This window comes from Cetorhinus maximus, unplaced genomic scaffold, assembly GCF_964194155.1.
Source record: "Cetorhinus maximus unplaced genomic scaffold, sCetMax3.hap1.1 HAP1_SCAFFOLD_1610, whole genome shotgun sequence".
Taxonomy (NCBI): Eukaryota; Metazoa; Chordata; class Chondrichthyes; order Lamniformes; family Cetorhinidae; genus Cetorhinus; species Cetorhinus maximus.
Genome location: NW_027597550.1, coordinates 22,244 through 41,669, shown reverse-complemented (window position 1 = coordinate 41,669; position 19,426 = coordinate 22,244). Strand labels below are relative to the sequence as shown.

The window sequence follows — 19,426 nt, the reverse complement described above, 5'->3', positions numbered from 1 at the left end:
CTGAGAGAGCCTGGCAAAACTCAGTATCTAGGTTTACACAGAAATGACCACCTGGGCTAGGTAGAGATGGCTTTCAGTACCCATGGAATGGAAAATTTAGCATATCTGTTTCTCCATGACCCAAGAAGGTAGCTGGTAAAACCCTGGTTACTTGCAAGCAGAATTAATAGAATGCACATCCATCCACGGAGAGTTGAAGGAAGTGAAAAGCAGCTTTCTTCTATACTAAGATTTAAAAAAAAACAAATCAAGCAAACTTTATTTTATGATAAATACCAAGGTAAGAGACAATCAGAGCTATCAGTCATCGAGAGAAATCTCTCTCTCTCCATTTACCCTATAAAATTCTCCCCCATGTATGCTGGTAGGTTTATAATCTACCAAATACCATGTTTTGCAATAATTACAGTACAAAGACAATCCATATTCCCCACCGTTATGACCAGAACACAAGTTTTCAAATTGAATGCACATTTGCTCAAATTGTACTTTTGCACACTTCTGAAAAAAATATTCAAAAACAAAAATACTGAAAACAGGAGGAACAGCACATTGCATACCTTTACTGCACATACCCAAGAATTGCCATCTCATTATTAAACCAGACATGAATCATTTTCATTTATACTAACACACACACATACACACACACACACACAAACTAGAAACATGGATTTTACAAAATTAAACACTGGAGTTATCTTCAATCTAAAAAAGTTGACAAAATTTTTTTAAAAATTACCATTTCAATGGCTTACAGTAAAAATCAGACGACATGCTGTCTAACCTGTTCATTAATGCATAGGAGTGGTGGACACCTGTAAAATAATTAGTCACTGTTCACTGGCTGGTGATTTTAAAGAACATTTTAACAGTTCTTCTGAGCAGGCACTTCCTAATTCTGAAGTAGTTAGTACTCTCCTGGGTAACATCCAACAAGCCCATTGTGTTGCCAAAAGAAAAGGAAAACTGGTGCGTGGGTAAAAAAATAGGTCTCATTTTTAAAAAGTCGATCCTGCAAAATAATTGTAATCAAAATTTTGTTAAATAAAAAACACAACTGTCTCTGGAAAGCAATGACAGTGGGAACCACAACAGTTCTTCAACAATGTTGAGGGAGCTATTCTACCTTTGGCAGATACACACAAAAAAAAAGGATAATGTTGAAAGTTTTTTTTTGCTGTTAACTGAAATATCTCCCTCCTTTGCCAGTGCTAGGGGTCTGCAGGTTGCTGTACTGTTGGTTAATGTCAGAGACACAGACTGGCTCCAGGTTAGCCCATGGGTCCTGCAGCATGGAGGGTTTGTAGTAATGTTCCACCGGCGCTGGGGATCTCCTCTCACCACCTCCGCCGCTGAAGGGGGTGGATGTCCTGGGCGAGCCCTGGTATTTGCGGTGGGCCGGGCTCGGGGAGTGTTGCTGAGGGCCGGGGGAGAGCGAGTGCTGGAAGGGGGGTGAGGAGTAGCGGCCCCGGTGCCGGGGGCTGAAGCCCTGCGGCGGTTGCTGCTGCTGCCCGGGAGACGGGCTGTTGTAACGGTGCTGGAAAGGCCCCGAGCCCGGACCTGGCTGCTGCTGCTGCTGGGGGGATTTGCTGTAACCCCGGTGCCGGCCTCCGTAAGGCGGGGTGGCCGAGCTGCCCCAGGGGTACATGCCGCCGGCCTGCCCCACCCCGGGGAACGGGCCTAGGCCTGGAGGCGGCGGCGGGCTCCGGAACCCCGGCTGCGACGGACGGAAATTCGGGCGGAACATTTAAACCTCTACTGGGACTGTTATTAAAAACAAGGGGCCGGAGGGCGGGCTCCGCATCCAGCGCCTCCTTCGCTCTGGCGGTTCACTCCTCAAATCTCCGCGCCTCTATCCTGCGGCCTACTCCAGTCGAAGCTTCTCGAATCGTGCGCCACTGGCTATTCCTTCCCCCCGATTTCCGGCCCTCCGTCACTTCCGCTCAGGCCGCCGCCCGTTTCTAAGGCAGCGGCCTCTTCCGTCTCCGTCACTTCCGCTCGCCGGCCGCTGTTCCCCCGTCGCAGTAGCCGCCATTACCGGCTCCTCATCGTCACTTCCGCTCCCTTTTCCGTGGTAACGACAGCTTTTCTGGCGTCACATCCGCTGGGGCGTCCGGCTGGCAGCACAGTTATTGCCATGGTAACCGTTCCGCTTGGTTTCCAGGGCCTCGGCTCCTTTTATTCTCTCTCCTTGCAAAACCTGGATTGGGGAACAACATACAATGACCTTCCTGTCTGCCTCACCGCCATCATTTATGTTTTATTTCCAGGATAATCATCATTCATAATTGAGTGGAAACAAATCTATGCACGAGCTGAACAGGCAAGTAAGGTCTCCTGTTACTCTGTGGGCATGGACTCCTGCATTTATATCCAAGTTTACTACATCTTCACTCTGCGTCTAAACAAGGCCATACAACACCCCCAGGGATGAAATGTGATTTCTTAAAGCCTGGACATTCTTCACCAAATGTTAGTGTTCGTAAACAAATACTTACAAGTCCTTGCAGGTTCTTCATGAATATCTCTTGTTGTAGGCTGATATATTCCAGCCACAGCCCGAAAAGAGGCACTTGGTATCGGTGGGATTTTCAGTAACTGGTAACCAGCAGTAATTTAAGATTGACAATAGGGAAAACTACAAGATTTGAGATCTGAAATAACAGTAGAAAATTATGACGCATCTGATCTCAGCATCAGAAGGAGAATGATGGCTTTAACATGAGAATGAGCTTTATTCACGACTAACATATTTAATTTCACACTGCTCACAGTGAGTCAGATAAATTCTATAATGACAGGAGCTTCACATTATACAGAACAGAATGTATTCGTACAATCAACATTACGTATGAAGTCTTACATCTCCTTGTACTTTTGGCACACAGAATTTTTCTTCCTGTTATCAGTCATTGTCACACTTCTGAGTCACCTTTTTCCATGCAAATTCCTATATCATGGAGAGCTGCCATGTAAATCACTTACCTCCATTAATTGGCGCAATGAGCTTCTGTGCCTTGTAACTAACATTGAGACCATCCATTCAGCTGCACCCCTCTTCTCCCTCCCTGCCCTAGCCCTCAACCCACATCATTAATTTCTCTCCCATCTGCCCTAATGCCCTCTCAGAACTCACCTTGTCCATGAGGGTGACCTCTTGCTTCTTTGATCCAATTCACAATAGGTTGTATTTAGTGACACTAGCATTGTCAATAGCAGTCTCTAACCCTAATGCCAACCATTAACCCCTAACTGCTACTGTTAACCTAAACCCAAACCACTGACTCTAACTCCTAACCTTAATCCCTAAAGCGCATGGAGCCAATAACGCAATGCAGCACTGGCTCAACCTTACTGTCCTTGCAGGTTACTCCCACGTCTTCAAGTTTCTTTTCCTCTTCAAACTATTGTTGCCTCGCAACTCAGTGCCCATTTTTCCTGTAACTCCATGTTTGATCTCTTCAATCAAGTTCTGGCCCACCAAGTGGCTCTGATCCATTTCACAAATGATGTTGTATCTCTGACCGTGGTGTACCATCCCTTCTTGCCCTCCTTGACCCCTCTGCTGTCTTTAACATGGTCAATCAAAACAGCCTCCTTCAACACCTTTCCTCTATTTACCAACTCAATGGGACTGCCTTAATTCTAGTTAGCTGTCTTATTTTGGCCAGAGCTTCTCCAGCAATGGTTTCTCTTCCTGCTTTCACAACGTTATCTCTAGTGTCCTTGTCAATACTTGGCCCCTTCGTTTACATGCTGAACCTTGGCAACTTCATTGCTTCCAAATGCATGCTGACAACAGCCAGCTCTACCTCTCCTCCAATCTTCTCAACCCCTCTTGCCACCTCTGTGTTGCTAGGCATCTTATCCAATACCATCCTTGAATGAGCATCAAGTTCCTCCAATTAAACGTTGGGAAAAGCAAAGCTTTCCTCTTTGGTTCCACTACAGGCTCCGAACCCTTGCCAATGATTCCATGAACTCCCAAAACTACAACTAAGCACTCACCCTAATTCTTGTTCGGTTCCTGGGAATTTGACTTATGGCTTTTTGTTGTCGATGGTCACCACAGACAAAACCATTTATAATTGCTCTCTCCTCTATTTCCTCCCTATCTCCACCTCCACTCCCTTGCCTCCCAGACCGTATGTACTTACATAGAAGGTGAACTAGCCAGACCTTGATCTTTTCTTGTCTAACAATTCCTATACAAATGTATTAGCAGATATCCTGTGGCACTGCCAATGCCAACTTAGTCAGATGATATATTGTATGTCGACAGCATGATATACATTATGCATTACATAGTATTATTTGGCCAAACAGAGCTAACAGTGTAAGTGTATATATTTGGTTTTGAAAACATTTGAATCTTTGATGGATGTGGTGCAGCCTCGTGATTTACATCATCCTATTCTGTATGATTGCAAACAAAAATGCTTACCGCTTTGGAGGGGGCATTCTCCTTTAAAAGTGGAGTAAATGATAGTAACTGTATGTGAAGCAACGTCATTAAATAGTAAATAGGATGTCTCATTTAATATTTAATGACTTTGCTTTAACTTGAATGTTATTAACTTAAGGCATTAGCTGCAAGCTTCACTTCGTTCGACAGATAAATAATCTGGTGAAAACCACACTTAGAAAATGAAAGTCCAGGAGGGAGACATGGTCGGCTGTGAAAGAACATTTTCCAATACCCCCGAAAGTGACAATAAAGTGGCGATGAGTCCCACCCATTTTATCCATTCCTGGGAATCTGAAAGAAAACTCATAGATGTTCTTATCAGAGTCAGTGAGGAAATCTATGAGGACGACCAAAAGCAAATGGATCAGTTCATCCTCTGTAATGGATGGGATGACGCAGTAAGTAGTTCAACCTTTTCCCTTCAGAATTTTCTGTTAAATTTGACTAATTAGATTGCATTTTAATTGTGAAGAAAATATCTAACATGGTTCCTGACTTCCCTTTATTTGCCTTACTTATAAATGTTTATGGGACATTTTAAATGGAGATAAAGTAAAATGGGCCTATATTCTCCAGAGTTTAGAAGAATGAGGGGTAATTTCCTTGAAACGCATAACATTCTTTTGATAGGATAGGTGCGGAGTGGCTGATGCCCCTTGCTGGAAAGTCTAGCGCTAGGGGAGCATAGTTTCAAGATAATGGGCCAGTCATTTAGAACTGAGATGAGGAGAAATTCCTTCGGTCAGAGGGTTGTGAATCTCTGGAATTCTCTACCACAGAGGGCTGTGGATGCTCAGTCATTGTGTACATTCACGGACGAGGTTGATAGATTTTTGGGCACTAAGGGAATTAAAGAATAGGGTGGGAAAGTGGAGTTGACGTAGAAGTTCAGCTGTGATCTTATTAAATGGCGGAGCAGACCTGAGCCTACTTCTGCTCCTATTTCTTATTACTTTCTCCTTCCCATATTAACTGATGTTGGGCTGGAGTTCCATAGGCATTGGCACCCTCCAGACCCTCTATTAACTGGCCGTGCTCCATATCTAATGGCAGGAAAAGACCAGCTGATCCATAAAGCCTGCCCCAGACCATCATGTTGCATTGACCACCATGTTGTTTGTGAATTGTAGTACATTTGAACTTTGATTAGCTTGTGATAAACTCTGATATCCAATGGTTCAACGTTAACCCATGTTGGTGGCAGCGATCAAATTTTATTTGGCACGAGCAAGACTTGATCTGAGCAGTTTCTGCCACACAATTTGTCAAATTTCTTTACTCTGGCTTGCTGAACCTCTGTCAAGATTGTCATTCTCAGTATTCTATCGCCAACACCACCGAGATTGCAGGGTCTGACACCCCCAAAGCTTCCCTTGATCCCTAACTGTCCTTTCCTTCACTGGCTACATCACGTTAACCACACCAGTCCCAAGACTTCATTTTCACTAAATAATTAAAAACAAAATCAACTGCCCATTGATGTCCCACCTGAGTCGCCAATATGGTAGCTGTTGATAAACCCTCACATCCAATGATTCAGTGTTGACCCATAATGGTGGCAGTGATTAAACTTTATTCAGCTCAAGCAAGACTTGGTACATTACGATATCTGAGCAAAAGTTTAAGGTATAACAGAGTTATATTACTCTGCGTATACCTTGGGTAAAAATCTCAATTATACGTGTCTATACCCTCTGAATCAACCGCTGGTTCGTCCTTGGAGTTTCTCCTGAACTCGTTTACACCTCTCATCCATGCAGAGCACCACCTCCCCCGCCCACCCCACCACCACATTTTTACATCCTTTAATATAATTAATAATCACTGACTTTTGCAAGACTAATCATGCTATAGTCACATCTGTAAAATAATCATCATAAAGTCATTACAGCACAGAAGGAGGCCATTTGGCCCATTGGTACCATACAGGTTTTCTGTCAAGTGCCCAGTTAGTCCCAGTCCCCCTGCTCAGGTTTCAATCTTCTGACCCACCAACCCCAACTTCCCCAGCCCCCAGCGCCTCAACATCACTTATTTTGTCAGTTTGGGGCTGTTACCAGGGACTCTGGCAGCACGAAAGGAGTTTGTTTTCAAGCTGGTGACACTTGGCTTCTTTTTGGTTGATGTTCCCCATGAAACATCCATTATTCCAGCCAACAGCTGAGAAATTGGTCTTCACTTTCTTTGACAGCAATCCAGTGACGTTGTGACTGACCTTGTTTCCCATACCCAGCTCAGCCTAACCTGTAATGATGGACTGAAGTATAAAAGCACAAAAAAAAAACCTTCTGAGCTCAATGGTCCTCATCAGCCAGGTTAGCTCCAGGTAGCAGCAAAAAAGACTTCTTTAAAGAAAAAAGCTTCTAAAAAAAACAAAAAGCCCAAATTTAAGTCATGGTTAAAAGAGAAACAAATGTGGGAAATTCCTACCTGGTAACCAAAACAAGTTTCAGGAGACTGGTGCCCCAGAAGTTGATCACACAATATCCCACCTACCTTTTTATGCAGTGATATAATCTGCAATCTTCTTCCAAAGACCACTGACCCTTTGCAAAAAGAACACCCCATGACATCTAAATTAATATAACTGACACATATACCCCTGGATTCTCCTGAACCTATCTGAATCAAATAGTCTACACGCGTGGGACATGACTTTAGTCCCCGCACGACTTTAAATACTTCAATCAGATCTCCAGAAACTGTACAGTTTTCTGTAGCTAAGAGACCCAACTCTTTGAAACCAACAGGAGTAGGCCATTCAGCCCCTCAAGCCTGTTCTGCCATTCAATTAGATCATGGCTGATTTACACCTGATCTCTGTCTACCCACCTTTTTTTTCTGTATCCCTTTATACCCTTATGAATCAAAACACTATCGATCTCAGTCTTGAAAATCTCTTTTGACCCAGAATTCACAGCCTTTTGGGAGAAAGTTTCAGATTTTCACTATCCTTCTTAAAAAAAAATGTTTCCTGTTTGCCCTCCCAAATGGCCCAGTTCTAACTTTGAGTCCCCTCGGCCTGGATTCCCCCACTAGAGGAATTACTTTGTAACAATCATTTCAAACACCTCAATTTAATCACTCCTCAGCCTTCTAAACTCAAGGGAATATGAACCACGTTTATGCAATCTGTCCTAATTTAACCCCTAGAGTTCCTGATATCATTCTGGTGAAGCAGCAGCTGTGGAGGTGATCTTTCATCAAACATCATTAACCTGAAACGTTAACTCTGGTTCTGTCTCTACAGATGCTGCCTGACTTGCTGAGTATTTCCAGCATTTTCTGTTTTTATTTCAGATTACCAGCATCTGCAGCATTTTGCTTTTGTATCATTCTGGTGAAACTGTGCTGTACCCCTTCCAAGGCCAGCATATCATTCCAAGGGTTGTGTGTTGAAAACAGAGCCCTGTACCCCAGGTGGGGTCTCACCAAGGCCCTGTCTAACTGAAGCACAACTTCCTCACTTTGGTATCACAACCACGCCCCCCACCCCCCCACCGTGTACCCGATTGTACAGGTGCACAAACTTTTAGTGCGATCTGTGAACATGGTCGGCCAAATCCAGAATGGGAGCCACGCCAGGATGGGAGAGATTAGGAGGGATGACTGAGTAAAAGATATGTGTCTGTGTGGCCTTAAAACACTTGGAACTAAAGTGTAATAGTTGAAGTAAACTGTGGCTGTAGTCTCAGTTTAATCAGGGAATTGCAAAATTAGAATCCGCTCATCACTTTCAAGATGCAGTTTAGGAGCAAACAGCATTTTAAGTTTGTTTTGCATTCATAATAGAGTGATGTCTACACATAAACACACGGGTGTAGCGTTTTAAACATACTACCTACAGATCCCCCTTGGTGTTGCTCACAGCAAGATGAGCATTATACAGTGTTAATGCGAAACATATTAATTGGTGCTAAAGTTGATAACCTTAAAGTGGAAGTGTATGTCGAATTTTAAATAAAAATATCTTCAGGTCATTCAGCTGTTTGGTCAGAAAACTTTGGAGATTCAAAAATACTGATCAAAGCTTTTTTGAAATGGTTTTGTTTCTGTAACAAGTGTAATGGCTTCATGTGCCCACACTGCTTTTAACAAAAATACTTTTAGGGAGGGCTTTAGTTTGCGAGTGGGAATATGATGTGTATTTTTAAAACAATGCTGGTTTGGAGTAAGAATCATAGCATGGTTACAGCACAGACCACTCAGCCCTTTGTGTCTATGCAAGAACAACTCTGCTAGTCCCACTCCCCCACCCTTTCCCCGTAGCTCAGCACTTTTTTCTCTTTAGGCGTTTACCCAATTCCCTTTAGAAAGCCATAATTTCAGCTGTTGCCTGCTAACAGCTGCTCGAGATATATTCATTCTTTGCTTTTATGTTTTTGGCAGTGATATAAAGAGACACTTGATAAATTGCCCGTGCTGCACCTGGCCAGTCAAAAGAGTCAATCTCTAATGAGAAATGTAAATCTCATTGCAGTGACTCCTTCTCCCAAATTGCTCGTTGTTATTCAACTGGTGGTAAAGCAGAACACAGGGACCGTTCAGTCCGTCAAGCATGTTCTGCCAGTGAGATCATAGCTAATTTGTGTCTTAAAGTTGGTGGATGGAGTTAACTCCATCCTTATCTAAGAAAAGTCTACCAAAAGGAAATTACTTTTGCCATTACATTTAATGTTTTATCTTGGATAATATACGCTGTGTAGTAACAAAATCAACTATTTGTTTTTTTAAAAATCTGTTTTATTATCAAACAAATTTATTTCATCTTATAAATGTACAGCGACATGTTTTTGATAGACTAACAACTTCACGGATCTAGTTAGTGCCCTGAAGTGCAAGACCATTGTTTAAGTGTTTCATCCTTAACATCTGGAATTTAGAATTAAATTCTCCTCCTTATTTATTAGAGTCTCAGGCAATGTTTTCCACATAATTGCTAGGCTGCAGTAGGAAAATTTTACTGTGGCATTTCACCATCAACTTTGAACTGACATTGATGTTAAAATGATATTACTAGAAAATACTCTGGCTCCCAAACATTCTAAAATTGAGTGGAATGTTATCAAAGTCATGATAGTCTCTGGCGAAAACTTTCGGCTTGGTGAGCAGGGGAAGGGCCTGCTCGCTGAGGCATAAAATGACGCTGGGTGACGTTGGGCGTGCATCATTTAGATTTTCAGTTCGGTGGGCGACTCGGCTGTGCGCTCGCCGAACTGTCAACGGCCTGTTAAGGCCATTAATGAATTAATTAAGCCGATTGAGAAAGCTGCCCGTCCAACCTTAAGGTTGGCGGGGGGCAGGCGAAGAGCCCAGGCGGCCTTCACATTTTTCATGGAACCTCATTCACGGGCGGGATGAGGTTTCATGAAGGTTTTTGAAATCTTGGAAAAGTTTTAATAAAATTAATACACATGTCCCAGCTCATGTGACAGTTTCACATGAGGGGACATGGTCTAAAGATTTTTTCCTCCATTATTAAACTTTAGAAACTTTAAACTAATCTCCCTGAGACACCTCTGTGCCTCAGGGAGATTTCTGTGCTCTTTCGCAGCGCACTCCCGACTCAGGGAAGCCTGTGGGCACCCCCCCACAATCACCCCACCGCCCGCACAGGGAGTGCATCACGCTGGGTGCGCCTTAATTGGCCCGCCCATGTAAAATGGTGGCGCAGACCCAATCAGGGGTGCGGCTGCCCCCGCAGAACATCCCCCACCCCAGACGGGGGGAAAATTCTACCCTCTGTTTCAGTTTCACAAACAGTGCAGTGTAACTCTGACTCAGAGCAAACTTAAGCTTTAAAAATGTACCGAAAGTGGAATATCGCTGAGTGATATTAAAATTAAACCAACTGCAGCTTTGCGTGTGCACATAGAATTCCTTTGTTGCTCAGCAGGGTGCAATGGATAGCAGGTATACCACATGCATGCTTTGTACAGATGTGGTCTGAGATCTGCAGTGGAAATGTATAGTCTATAATTTTTCTAATTCATTGTTTCATGGGATGTAGGTAGTGCTGGCAAGGCCAGCATTTGTGGTCCCAGAATTGCCCTTGAAGTGAGTGATTTGCTAGGCTATTCCAGAGGGCAGTTAAGAGTCACCTACATTGCTGTGGATCCAGTGTCACATGTAGACCAGACTGGGTAAGGATGACAGATTTCTTCCCAAAAGGACATTAGTGAACCAGATGGGTTTTTATGACAATCAATGACAGTTTCATAGTTACCATTACTGAGACTAGCTTTCAATTCCAGATTTTTATTAATTGAATTTGAACTCCATGTTTTCAGAGCATTAGCCTGGGCCACTGGATTACAAACCCAATGAGATTACCATTACGCCACTGTCTCCCCTATACTATAAATTTCTAACTGTTTAATAAATATTGAAAAAAAGGGCTGTATTAGATATGATGGAAGCAGTTTAAGTTAAAGTACTGGCATTTATATCTTTGTGTCAAAACATTTCTATTTTACATAATTTTGAGCGCATTGACATTATATTTAGCTGTGTGGCACAGTTATTGTAGAATATTCATATAATGGAAGGGAATAAATTATTTTCCACAAATAATTACAGGGAAGTTAAGAGCCAATAATTGTGGGAAAACTCAGAGATAGAAATCTAAATTGCATGGTAGGATTAATTTTTTTAAAACGTGCCTAATTTTCATAGGATGTATAAATGACTAAGGAAGAGTAATTGTTTTAATGTCTTAGGGCTATTTTCAAATGGACTTTATATTGAAGTTTGCTTCTGCTGTGTTTAAGGTAATTGACAAAAGAACCAGAGGGGAGAGAAGAAGTTTTTTCACATAATTAGTTCTGACTTGAAATGCAGAACCTGAAAGGAAAATGGAAGCAGATTCAATAGTAACTTTCAAAAGGGAATAGGGAACGAGCAGGGCAGTAGGGCCAATTACATAATTCTTTCAAAGAGCTAGCACAAGCACATTGGCTGAATGGTCTCCTTTCATGTTGTATGATTCCATGCTGCTACCAATGCCAAGAATGCTTGTGGCGATCTGGGAACTAAGCTGAAAATCAAGTGTTTTTTTTTTAAAACTCAATTTCACATTTATAAACTCCAGCTGACTCAGGCTAAGGGGGTGCTGTCCTGACCTGTGTGTGATACGTAACATTATTCTGCAGAGATTCACTAAACTTTGTCCATGTAATTGGAAAAGGCATTAAACACTTTGTGATATTAAAATAGAAAGAATTGAGATCCACCATTCATCACAAATTGGTTCTAAATGGAAGAAGTTGGTCATTAAATTCCATTACATAGCAGCTTGGAGTAATGGTTACACATGATTAGACACTGATCAATATAGAAATGTTTAAACTTTCTCATTACTTGTTTACGCATGTGCAAAATGAAATAAGGAATGTTTTCATGTCGTAGGCTCTTTAGGCTATAGTCATTTACCACCTTGGAAAATGTAATTTTGAAAGGTTTTCTTTTTTATAGGTGCATGGTTGGAGAAGGGACAACTCCTACTCCTCCCTCCATACTCTGAAGAAGTCAAAGAAATCAAGAAAAGAGGAGAAGAATGGGAGCCACTGTGTGTTCTGTGCAGAAATGGTGCCCGTGTCGGAAAGGAAAACTGTCCAAGATGTTGACCAATCTGGCCCTTCGTCCAAATCATCCAACAGTACAACGATGCCTAATTTCACAGGGAAGAATACTAACCCCTCTGCGGAGAGAACAACTCCTACTGTTCCACAAACTAAGTTGCAGCCATACAGTTCTACAGCTTTACAGAGGCAAACAGGCGAAGTGACTCAAGAAATCCACGTCCAAGACAACAAGACAGAGACTGAAATCAACCCATCTCAGGGAACAGAGTGCAAGATTATCATTGGCCCCGATCAACAGACCCCAGTAAAAAAACACTTCTCAGCGCTGCCGCCTGTAAAAATGGCCAATTGCGATGAAATGTTTGTCTCAGGTTTCAAAACGAGGAGAACGTTTTGTTTGGGTATACAAAGTGGCAACCGAGATCTGCAAACTGTGAGTGTAGTGTCGAAGCACAATGACAACAAAGACAATATGTGCATTAGAGCCCGTGCTTGTAACATGGCCATGTTACAGGTCAGCAAGATCCAGAAGGTTGGAACTTCTGCTCCTGTTAGATTGACAAGGATTCCCTTCCTGAACACCATGAATCATTGGTGCTGGCAATATTCTTTGATGCAAGGCCACGAGAACCTGGTCATCAATGGTGCCCCAGCCTCCAAAGTAGTGGAGTGCCACAGCGTAAGGGTGCAGCCCTCGAAAATAACAAAACAGCACACAAAGAACTTTAAGCAAGACGACTTCAGTAAATCTACTTTCAGTCACAGTGCCCCAAGCAATAAACATTCAAGCAGAATAAGACAAAGGAATGTCGCAGGGAGAGACATTCTCCCTGTGATCCCACAGCCAGGGCCACCACTGTTATCAGGAACCAGTATACCAATCTCTGTATTGCCACATAAATTTCTATAGACTTATCAAGTTTTCTCCTCTTTGCCCTCCCTACTCCCAGAATAATGGCTGTCAAGACCGATTATGGTGCCCGTCCTGCCACCCTGGCTGAGATCAGCTAAGTACAAACCACCGGTTGAACCCGAGGCCACATGGAAGGTTTATTGCAGTGTCACAGGGAAGGGGAAGTAGCAACCTAGAAATAATGACACGCATGATTTATTAGATGATGATTATTAGAGAACAGCAAAGGTGTATTTGGATAGCTATATTCATACCTCATACAGTGATGAATGATTCTGTAATTTATGTAAAAACTGAATCTAATATTGCAGGATCTTAAATGTTGTTAAAGCTCAATGCACCTACCAGGTCATAAATTATAAGATCCATAATGTGTATTGTCTCGTGTCAATGATTTCATTTCATCTTCGGATGAGAACAAAAAAAATCTTAAAAACTTCATTTAATATAAGCCTGATGTAAGACTTATTACAACAAAATAATTGCCCTTTTGGAAAAAGGATTGATGATTTGGGATAGAATTTACACCAATTCTCCAGGGTTTCTGCTAAATTACAGCAGGAAATTTCATCTCAACACTGAGATGAAACTACTTACCCTCCTTCCGCCCATGAAGACGCTGAATCGTCCTTGAATAGTTTCATAAGCACAACCGTACCCAAATACCACACACCCGGAACAGCCACTATTCTTTTGTAAGCCTACATAGTGGGCAGGATTTTACATCCCAGTCAGGAGTAAAATAGTGTGCGATGACGTCTGGCAAGTGTCCCAACGTCATCGCGCACTCGTGCAATATTTCGGTTGACAGGCACATGTGGAATCAGCAGCGTGCCCGCTGACAATTAAGAGGCCTATTTAAGGCCATCAATCAATTAATTTAAACCCATTTTTCACCACCTGTCCAACCTTACGGTTGGTGGGCGGGGGAATCGGCCAGGCAGCCTTTGGATTTTTTCGGAAACATCCACAGGCGGAATGAGGTTTCCAACAGTAATTATAAAAAAAAATATTTTTTGACAATTTTTTATAACGTTTATGTTCATGTCAGTGAGTCCTATGTGGGGACATGTTTTGCACATTTTCATAATCTTTATTTTTGATTTTAGTATTCTTCATCTCCCTGCGGCAGCTCCCTGCCTTCAGGGAGCTTTCAATGTGCGCTCCCCCGCACATGCGCAGTCTTTTGCGCTCGCACTCCTCCCATCCCACCGTGGCAGTGCTGAACTTCTCAGCACGCCTATCATGCTGGCTGCCCGTTAATTGGCCAGCCAGCGTGAAATCGCGTTCGGGGGGCCGATTGCAGGCGGCGGACCGTTTCCCAGCCGCTCGCCGGCCCGCCCGACAACCCGAAAATCCTGCCCAGTGCATCCATCACATTTGTGCACAATCCTCAGCAGCCCTGCATACAATTACGTTTCCAGATAAATCACTGTATAGAAATCAGGAGCAGCAACCCTGGATAATATTTCTCTATCCAAATCTAGACATAAGCCAATTCTATTACAATTAGTCTATGTTGTTCACTTATGGGAATATCTGTGCATGATGTTAATATGCATAGATATTTTAACTCAGAAATTATACAGTCACTGATAGCCTCCCGGACTTTCATCTGTAAGTGTTATTGAGAAAGGAGACTATGCTTTTTTTTAAATGTGTAAAGGAAATTTTAAGAGAACAATCCAATTTTGGAGTTCAACACAAACTGCTTGAGATCATCTGAATGGCACAGTTGAGTGATTGGTTTTTAGCTTGAGGATTTCCACTATCCTGTTTTTATGACTAAAGTTGAGATAACCTGGAGTCAACACACACCAATGGAATATGGATTGTGTTATATACAAAACATCTAAAATGTAAGACAGAAGAAAATATTGAAGTCCAAAGCACATAGTGGTACATTTCACAGGTGTTGATATAAACAATAACCACAATTGTTCTCTTCTAGAAGAATCATACACCTTTGGATAAACAATACAGAACACAGAACCATGGAACATTCAAAACGATATCTTGGACTAAATTGAAGGAGACGAAAACAAGAAACTTACCCCTGGATGTGTTCTAGATTTTTATTTTTCTTAGCTACAAAAATGTTATTTATTATTCACTTTCCACTTTATTAAGTGCCTCATCATACCCACTGATCAGTTCTCGAGCATCAGTTAATTGTAAAATCAGAGAATGTAGGGACTCCCTAAGAATAGGCACCTCTCCATATTAATATGGCTGGAATTTGAGAGGTAGCCACACAAGATCATAGGCACAAACTTGCACTCTATCACACTGGACTCTGTGCATTGCACTGTACTGAAATGGAGCTACAACTTGAAGGTTTTTCTTCTAAGACATTTCAGGAGAACATGAAAGCTTGACGAAACACCAAAAAATTGCAAGGATGAAATTGGTTCTGCATATCAGGGGCAGGGGAGAGAATAGTCCAGGTAGGCAACTCTGGAAAATTTAGAAGTTTTGCATTTAAAAAAATCACTCGTTAATTTTAAGCATTTTTAATATATCAATTTATTTCAACAGTGCAAACATATCATTTGCCTCAAAATTCTCCTGACAGTCATTCTCCCACGTACAACCTTCCTATTCACCACATAAGCATTGCACCCCATTTAACAACCCATCCCTTCAGAGATACATTCTGTATTGATCCAGCCTTTTCCTCAAGGGGGCTGGAGTCCATAGGAAATAGGGGCAGGAGTAGGCCATTCAGCCCATTGATCAAACAGATCATGGCTGATCATCTAGCTCTACGCCATTTTTCCCACTATCCCCATATTCCTTGATGTCATTAGTATTCAAAAATCTATCAATTTCTGTCTTGAACATGCTCAATGATTGGGCTTCCACAGCCCTCTGGGGTAGAGAATTCCAAAGATTCACCACTCGCTGAGTAAAGAAATTCCTCCTCCTCTCGGTCCTAAAAGACCTGCCCCTTATTCTGAAACGATATCCCCATGTTCTAGCCTCACCAGCCAGGGGAGATATCCTATCCACATCCACCCTATCAGAATTTTGTAAGCTTCAATGAGATCACCTCTCATTCTTCGAAACTCTAGAGAATACAGGCCTAGTTTCCTCAATCTCTCCTCATAAAACAATCCTGCCATCCCAGGGATTAGCCTGGTGAACCTCTGTTGCACTCCCTCTATAAGGATAAGGAGACCAAAACTGTATACAATACTCCAGGTGCAATCTCACCAAGGCTCTATACAATTGCAGCCAGACATTTTTACTCCTGTACTCAAATCCTCTTGCAGTAAAGGCCAACATGCCATTTGCCTTCCCAACCGCTTGCTGCACCTGCCTGCTAGCTTTTAGTGACTCATAAGCAAGGACACCCAGGTCCCTTTGGACATTAACACTTCCCAACCTCTCACCATTTAAGAAACACTCTGGCTTTCTTGTTTTTTTCTACCAAAGTGGATAACTTCACATTGTATTCCATCTGCCATGTTTTTGCCCATTCACTTAGCCTGTCTAAATCCCCTTGAAGCCTCTTTGCAGCCTCCTCACAACTCACATTCCCACCTAGTTTTGTTTCATCAGCAAATATCAACATCCTGGGGTCACCACTGACCAGAAACTGAACTGGACCAGCCACATAAATACAAGAGCAGGTCAGAGGCTGGAAATCTTGCAGTGAGTAACTCACGTCCTGACTCCCCAAAGCCTGTCCATCTACAAAGCACAAGTCAGGTGTGATGGAATATTCTCCACTTGCCTGGATGACCCTTAAGCAGCTCAAAACCATCTAGGACAATACAGCCCCCTTGATGGCACCCCATCCACCACCGATGAACAGTGGGGCAGCAGTGTGAACCATCTCCAAGGTGTACTGCAGCAACTCACCAAGGCTTCTTCGGCAGCACCTTCCAAACCCGCGAGCTCTACCACCTAGAAGGACAAAAGCAGCAGATGTATGGGAACGGCAGCACCTGCAAGTTCCTCTCCAAGGCTCTCACCATCCTGACTTGGAACTATATCGACGTTCCTTCACTGTCGCTGGGTCAAAGTCCCGGAACTCCCTCCCTAACAGCACGGTGGGTCTAACTACGCCACATGGACTGCAGCAGGGCAAGAAGGCAGCTCACCACCACCTTCCCAAGGGCAATTAGGGACAGACAATATATGCTGGCCTTGCCAGTGATGCCTACAGCCCATAAACGAATAAAAAACTCATTACCCCTTTGGCTCCTCACTATTTCTGATATACTTTGTATGTCTTCTGATGTGAAAACAGATAAAAAAATAATTTGTAACGTCTCTGCCACTTCCTTATTCCCCAATATAATTTCTCCTGTCTCACCCTCTATTGGAGGGATGCTTACTTTTGCTACTTTTTTAAAAAAGATACATACTTGTAAAAGCTTACAATTTAAAAAATATTTCTTGCTCCTTTATGCTCATTCTATATTTTACCTTTTCATCAATTTCTTCACTCATTCCCAAGTTTTACAAGCCCAAGTCCGTACAACCTAACCTCATAATTCAAGCCTTTTAGCCCAGGATGTTGATAATGGGGGATTCAGCAATGGCAATAGTTAGACTGTCTCTTGTTGGAGATGGTCATTTCCTGGCACTTGTGTGGTGCGAATGTTACTTGCCAGCCCAAGACTGGATATTGTCCAGGTCTTGCTGCATTTGGAAATGGACTGCTTCAGTATCTGAGGAGTTGCAAATGGTGAACATTGCGCAATCATCAATGACCATCCCCACTTCCGACCTCAAGATTGAAGGAAGGTCATTGATAGGAACATACGAATTAGGAACAGGAATAGGCCACTCGGCCCCTTGAGCCCTGCTCCGCCATTCAATAAGATCATGGCTGATCTGAATGTAATCTCAACCCCACATTCCTGCCTACCCCGATAGCCTGTCATCCCCCTTGTTAATCAAGAATCTATCTAGATCTGCCTTAAAAATATTCAAAGGCTCTGCTTCCACAGCCTTTTGAGGAAGAGTTCCAAAGGCTCACAACCCTTAGAAAAAAATTCTCCTCGTCTGTCTTAAAGGAGCGACTAATTTTTAAACACTGACCCCTAGTTCTAGGTTCCCCCACAAGAGGAAGCAGCCTCTCCACATCTACCCTGTCAAGACCCCTCAGGGTCTGAAAGGTTTCAATCAAGTCGCCTCTTACTCTTCTAAATTCCGGTGGATATAAGCCTAACCTGTCCAGCCTTTCCTCATAAGACAACCCATCCATTCCTGGTATTGTTCCTCTCCGCAGATGCTGTCAGACCTGCTGAGTTTTTCCAGGTATTTTTATTTTTGTTTTGGATTTCCAGCATCTGCAGTTTTTTGCTTTTATATTCCTGGTATTAGTCTAGCAAACCTTCTCTGAACTGCTTCTAACACATTTACATCTTTCTTTAAATAAGGAGACCAGTACTGTATACAATACTCCAGATGTGGTCTCACCAATGCCCTGTACACTGAAGCTACTTCTGTAATCAATTCCATTCACAATAAATGATAGCTTTCTATTAGGTAAATCTCTCTCGAGGACAGGCTATTTCATCTACTCTAGAGTCTCTAGCACATGACTGCTGATGCCGTTACATCATGATACCCATCACTAACTCATTACCATAAATATTACCCCATTATATTACAAACAGTAGGTGAGAATCCAGAAGAATACAATCCTGACCCAAGGACCCTGACTACCATCAATGCCATCTGTAATGTATTACATTTTCTACTTATACCCCACATGCAATTTGTGCATCATAAATTTAAGGTGATTGGTAGAAGGATGAGAGGGGACATGAGGAAAAACTTTTTCACCCAGCGGATGGTGGGTGTCTGGAATTCACTGCCTAAGTTGATGGTTGAGACTGAAATGCTCAACTCATTTAAAAGGTACCTGGATCTGCTGTAACCTATAAGGCTATGGACTGGGTGCTGGAAAGTGGGATTAAAATGAGCAGCTGGTTACATTTTTTCTCTGCACAGACATGATGGGCTGAATGGCCTCTTTCTGCACTGTAAATTTTCTTTGATTCTATCATTGTTCTGAGAATTATGTCTGAAGCCTTATTCTTCTACCACTAGATGGAGCCTCAAACTGAAGGTGCACAGAGGAACATAGGAGCAGCAGTAGGCAATGCAGCCCTTTCAGTCTGCTCCGCCATTCAATGGCTGATCTGGTTTTGGCCCAAACTCCACTTCCTGCCTGCCCCTGCCATCCCCCATCCACCCCCCATCCACCCCCCACCCCCTTTCCCCAACCCCACCACATAACACTCAACTCCCTTGTCTGTCAAAAATCTAATGCTGCCTTGAATAAATTCAATGACCCAGCCTCCATTGCTCTCTGGGGAGGAGGATTCCACATACTAACGACCCTCAAAGAGAACATTTCATCTCATCTCCATCTTAAAAGCTAGAAGACCTCTTATTCTTAAACTGTGTTACCTAATTCTAGTCTTCCCCACAAGA

At 42.7% G+C, this 19,426-nt stretch overlaps 2 protein-coding genes across 3 annotated transcripts; one reads left to right on the top strand and one right to left on the bottom strand.

Moving 5' to 3' along the window:
• Positions 1–231: 231 nt before the first annotated feature.
• On the bottom strand, positions 232–1,952 carry mplkip (M-phase specific PLK1 interacting protein). The gene has a single exon (XM_078536862.1). It carries the CDS (start codon positions 1,748–1,750, stop codon positions 1,184–1,186), a length of 567 nt encoding a protein of 188 aa, XP_078392988.1. The 5' UTR covers positions 1,751–1,952; the 3' UTR covers positions 232–1,183.
• A 170-nt stretch (positions 1,953–2,122) lies between these two features.
• Positions 2,123–13,252, top strand: cunh16orf46 (chromosome unknown C16orf46 homolog). 2 transcript variants are annotated; one of them, XM_078536860.1, is made up of 3 exons: positions 2,123–2,326; positions 4,619–4,869; positions 11,945–13,252. In XM_078536860.1, the coding sequence occupies exons 2-3, from the start codon at positions 4,651–4,653 to the stop codon at positions 12,962–12,964; spliced, it is 1,239 nt and encodes a 412-aa protein (XP_078392986.1). In that variant the 5' UTR covers positions 2,123–2,326; positions 4,619–4,650; the 3' UTR covers positions 12,965–13,252. The 2 variants fall into 2 exon arrangements, with proteins under 2 accessions (XP_078392986.1, XP_078392987.1); XM_078536861.1 differs by having other exon boundaries at positions 2,123–2,330.
• The last annotated feature ends 6,174 nt before the right edge of the window (positions 13,253–19,426 follow it).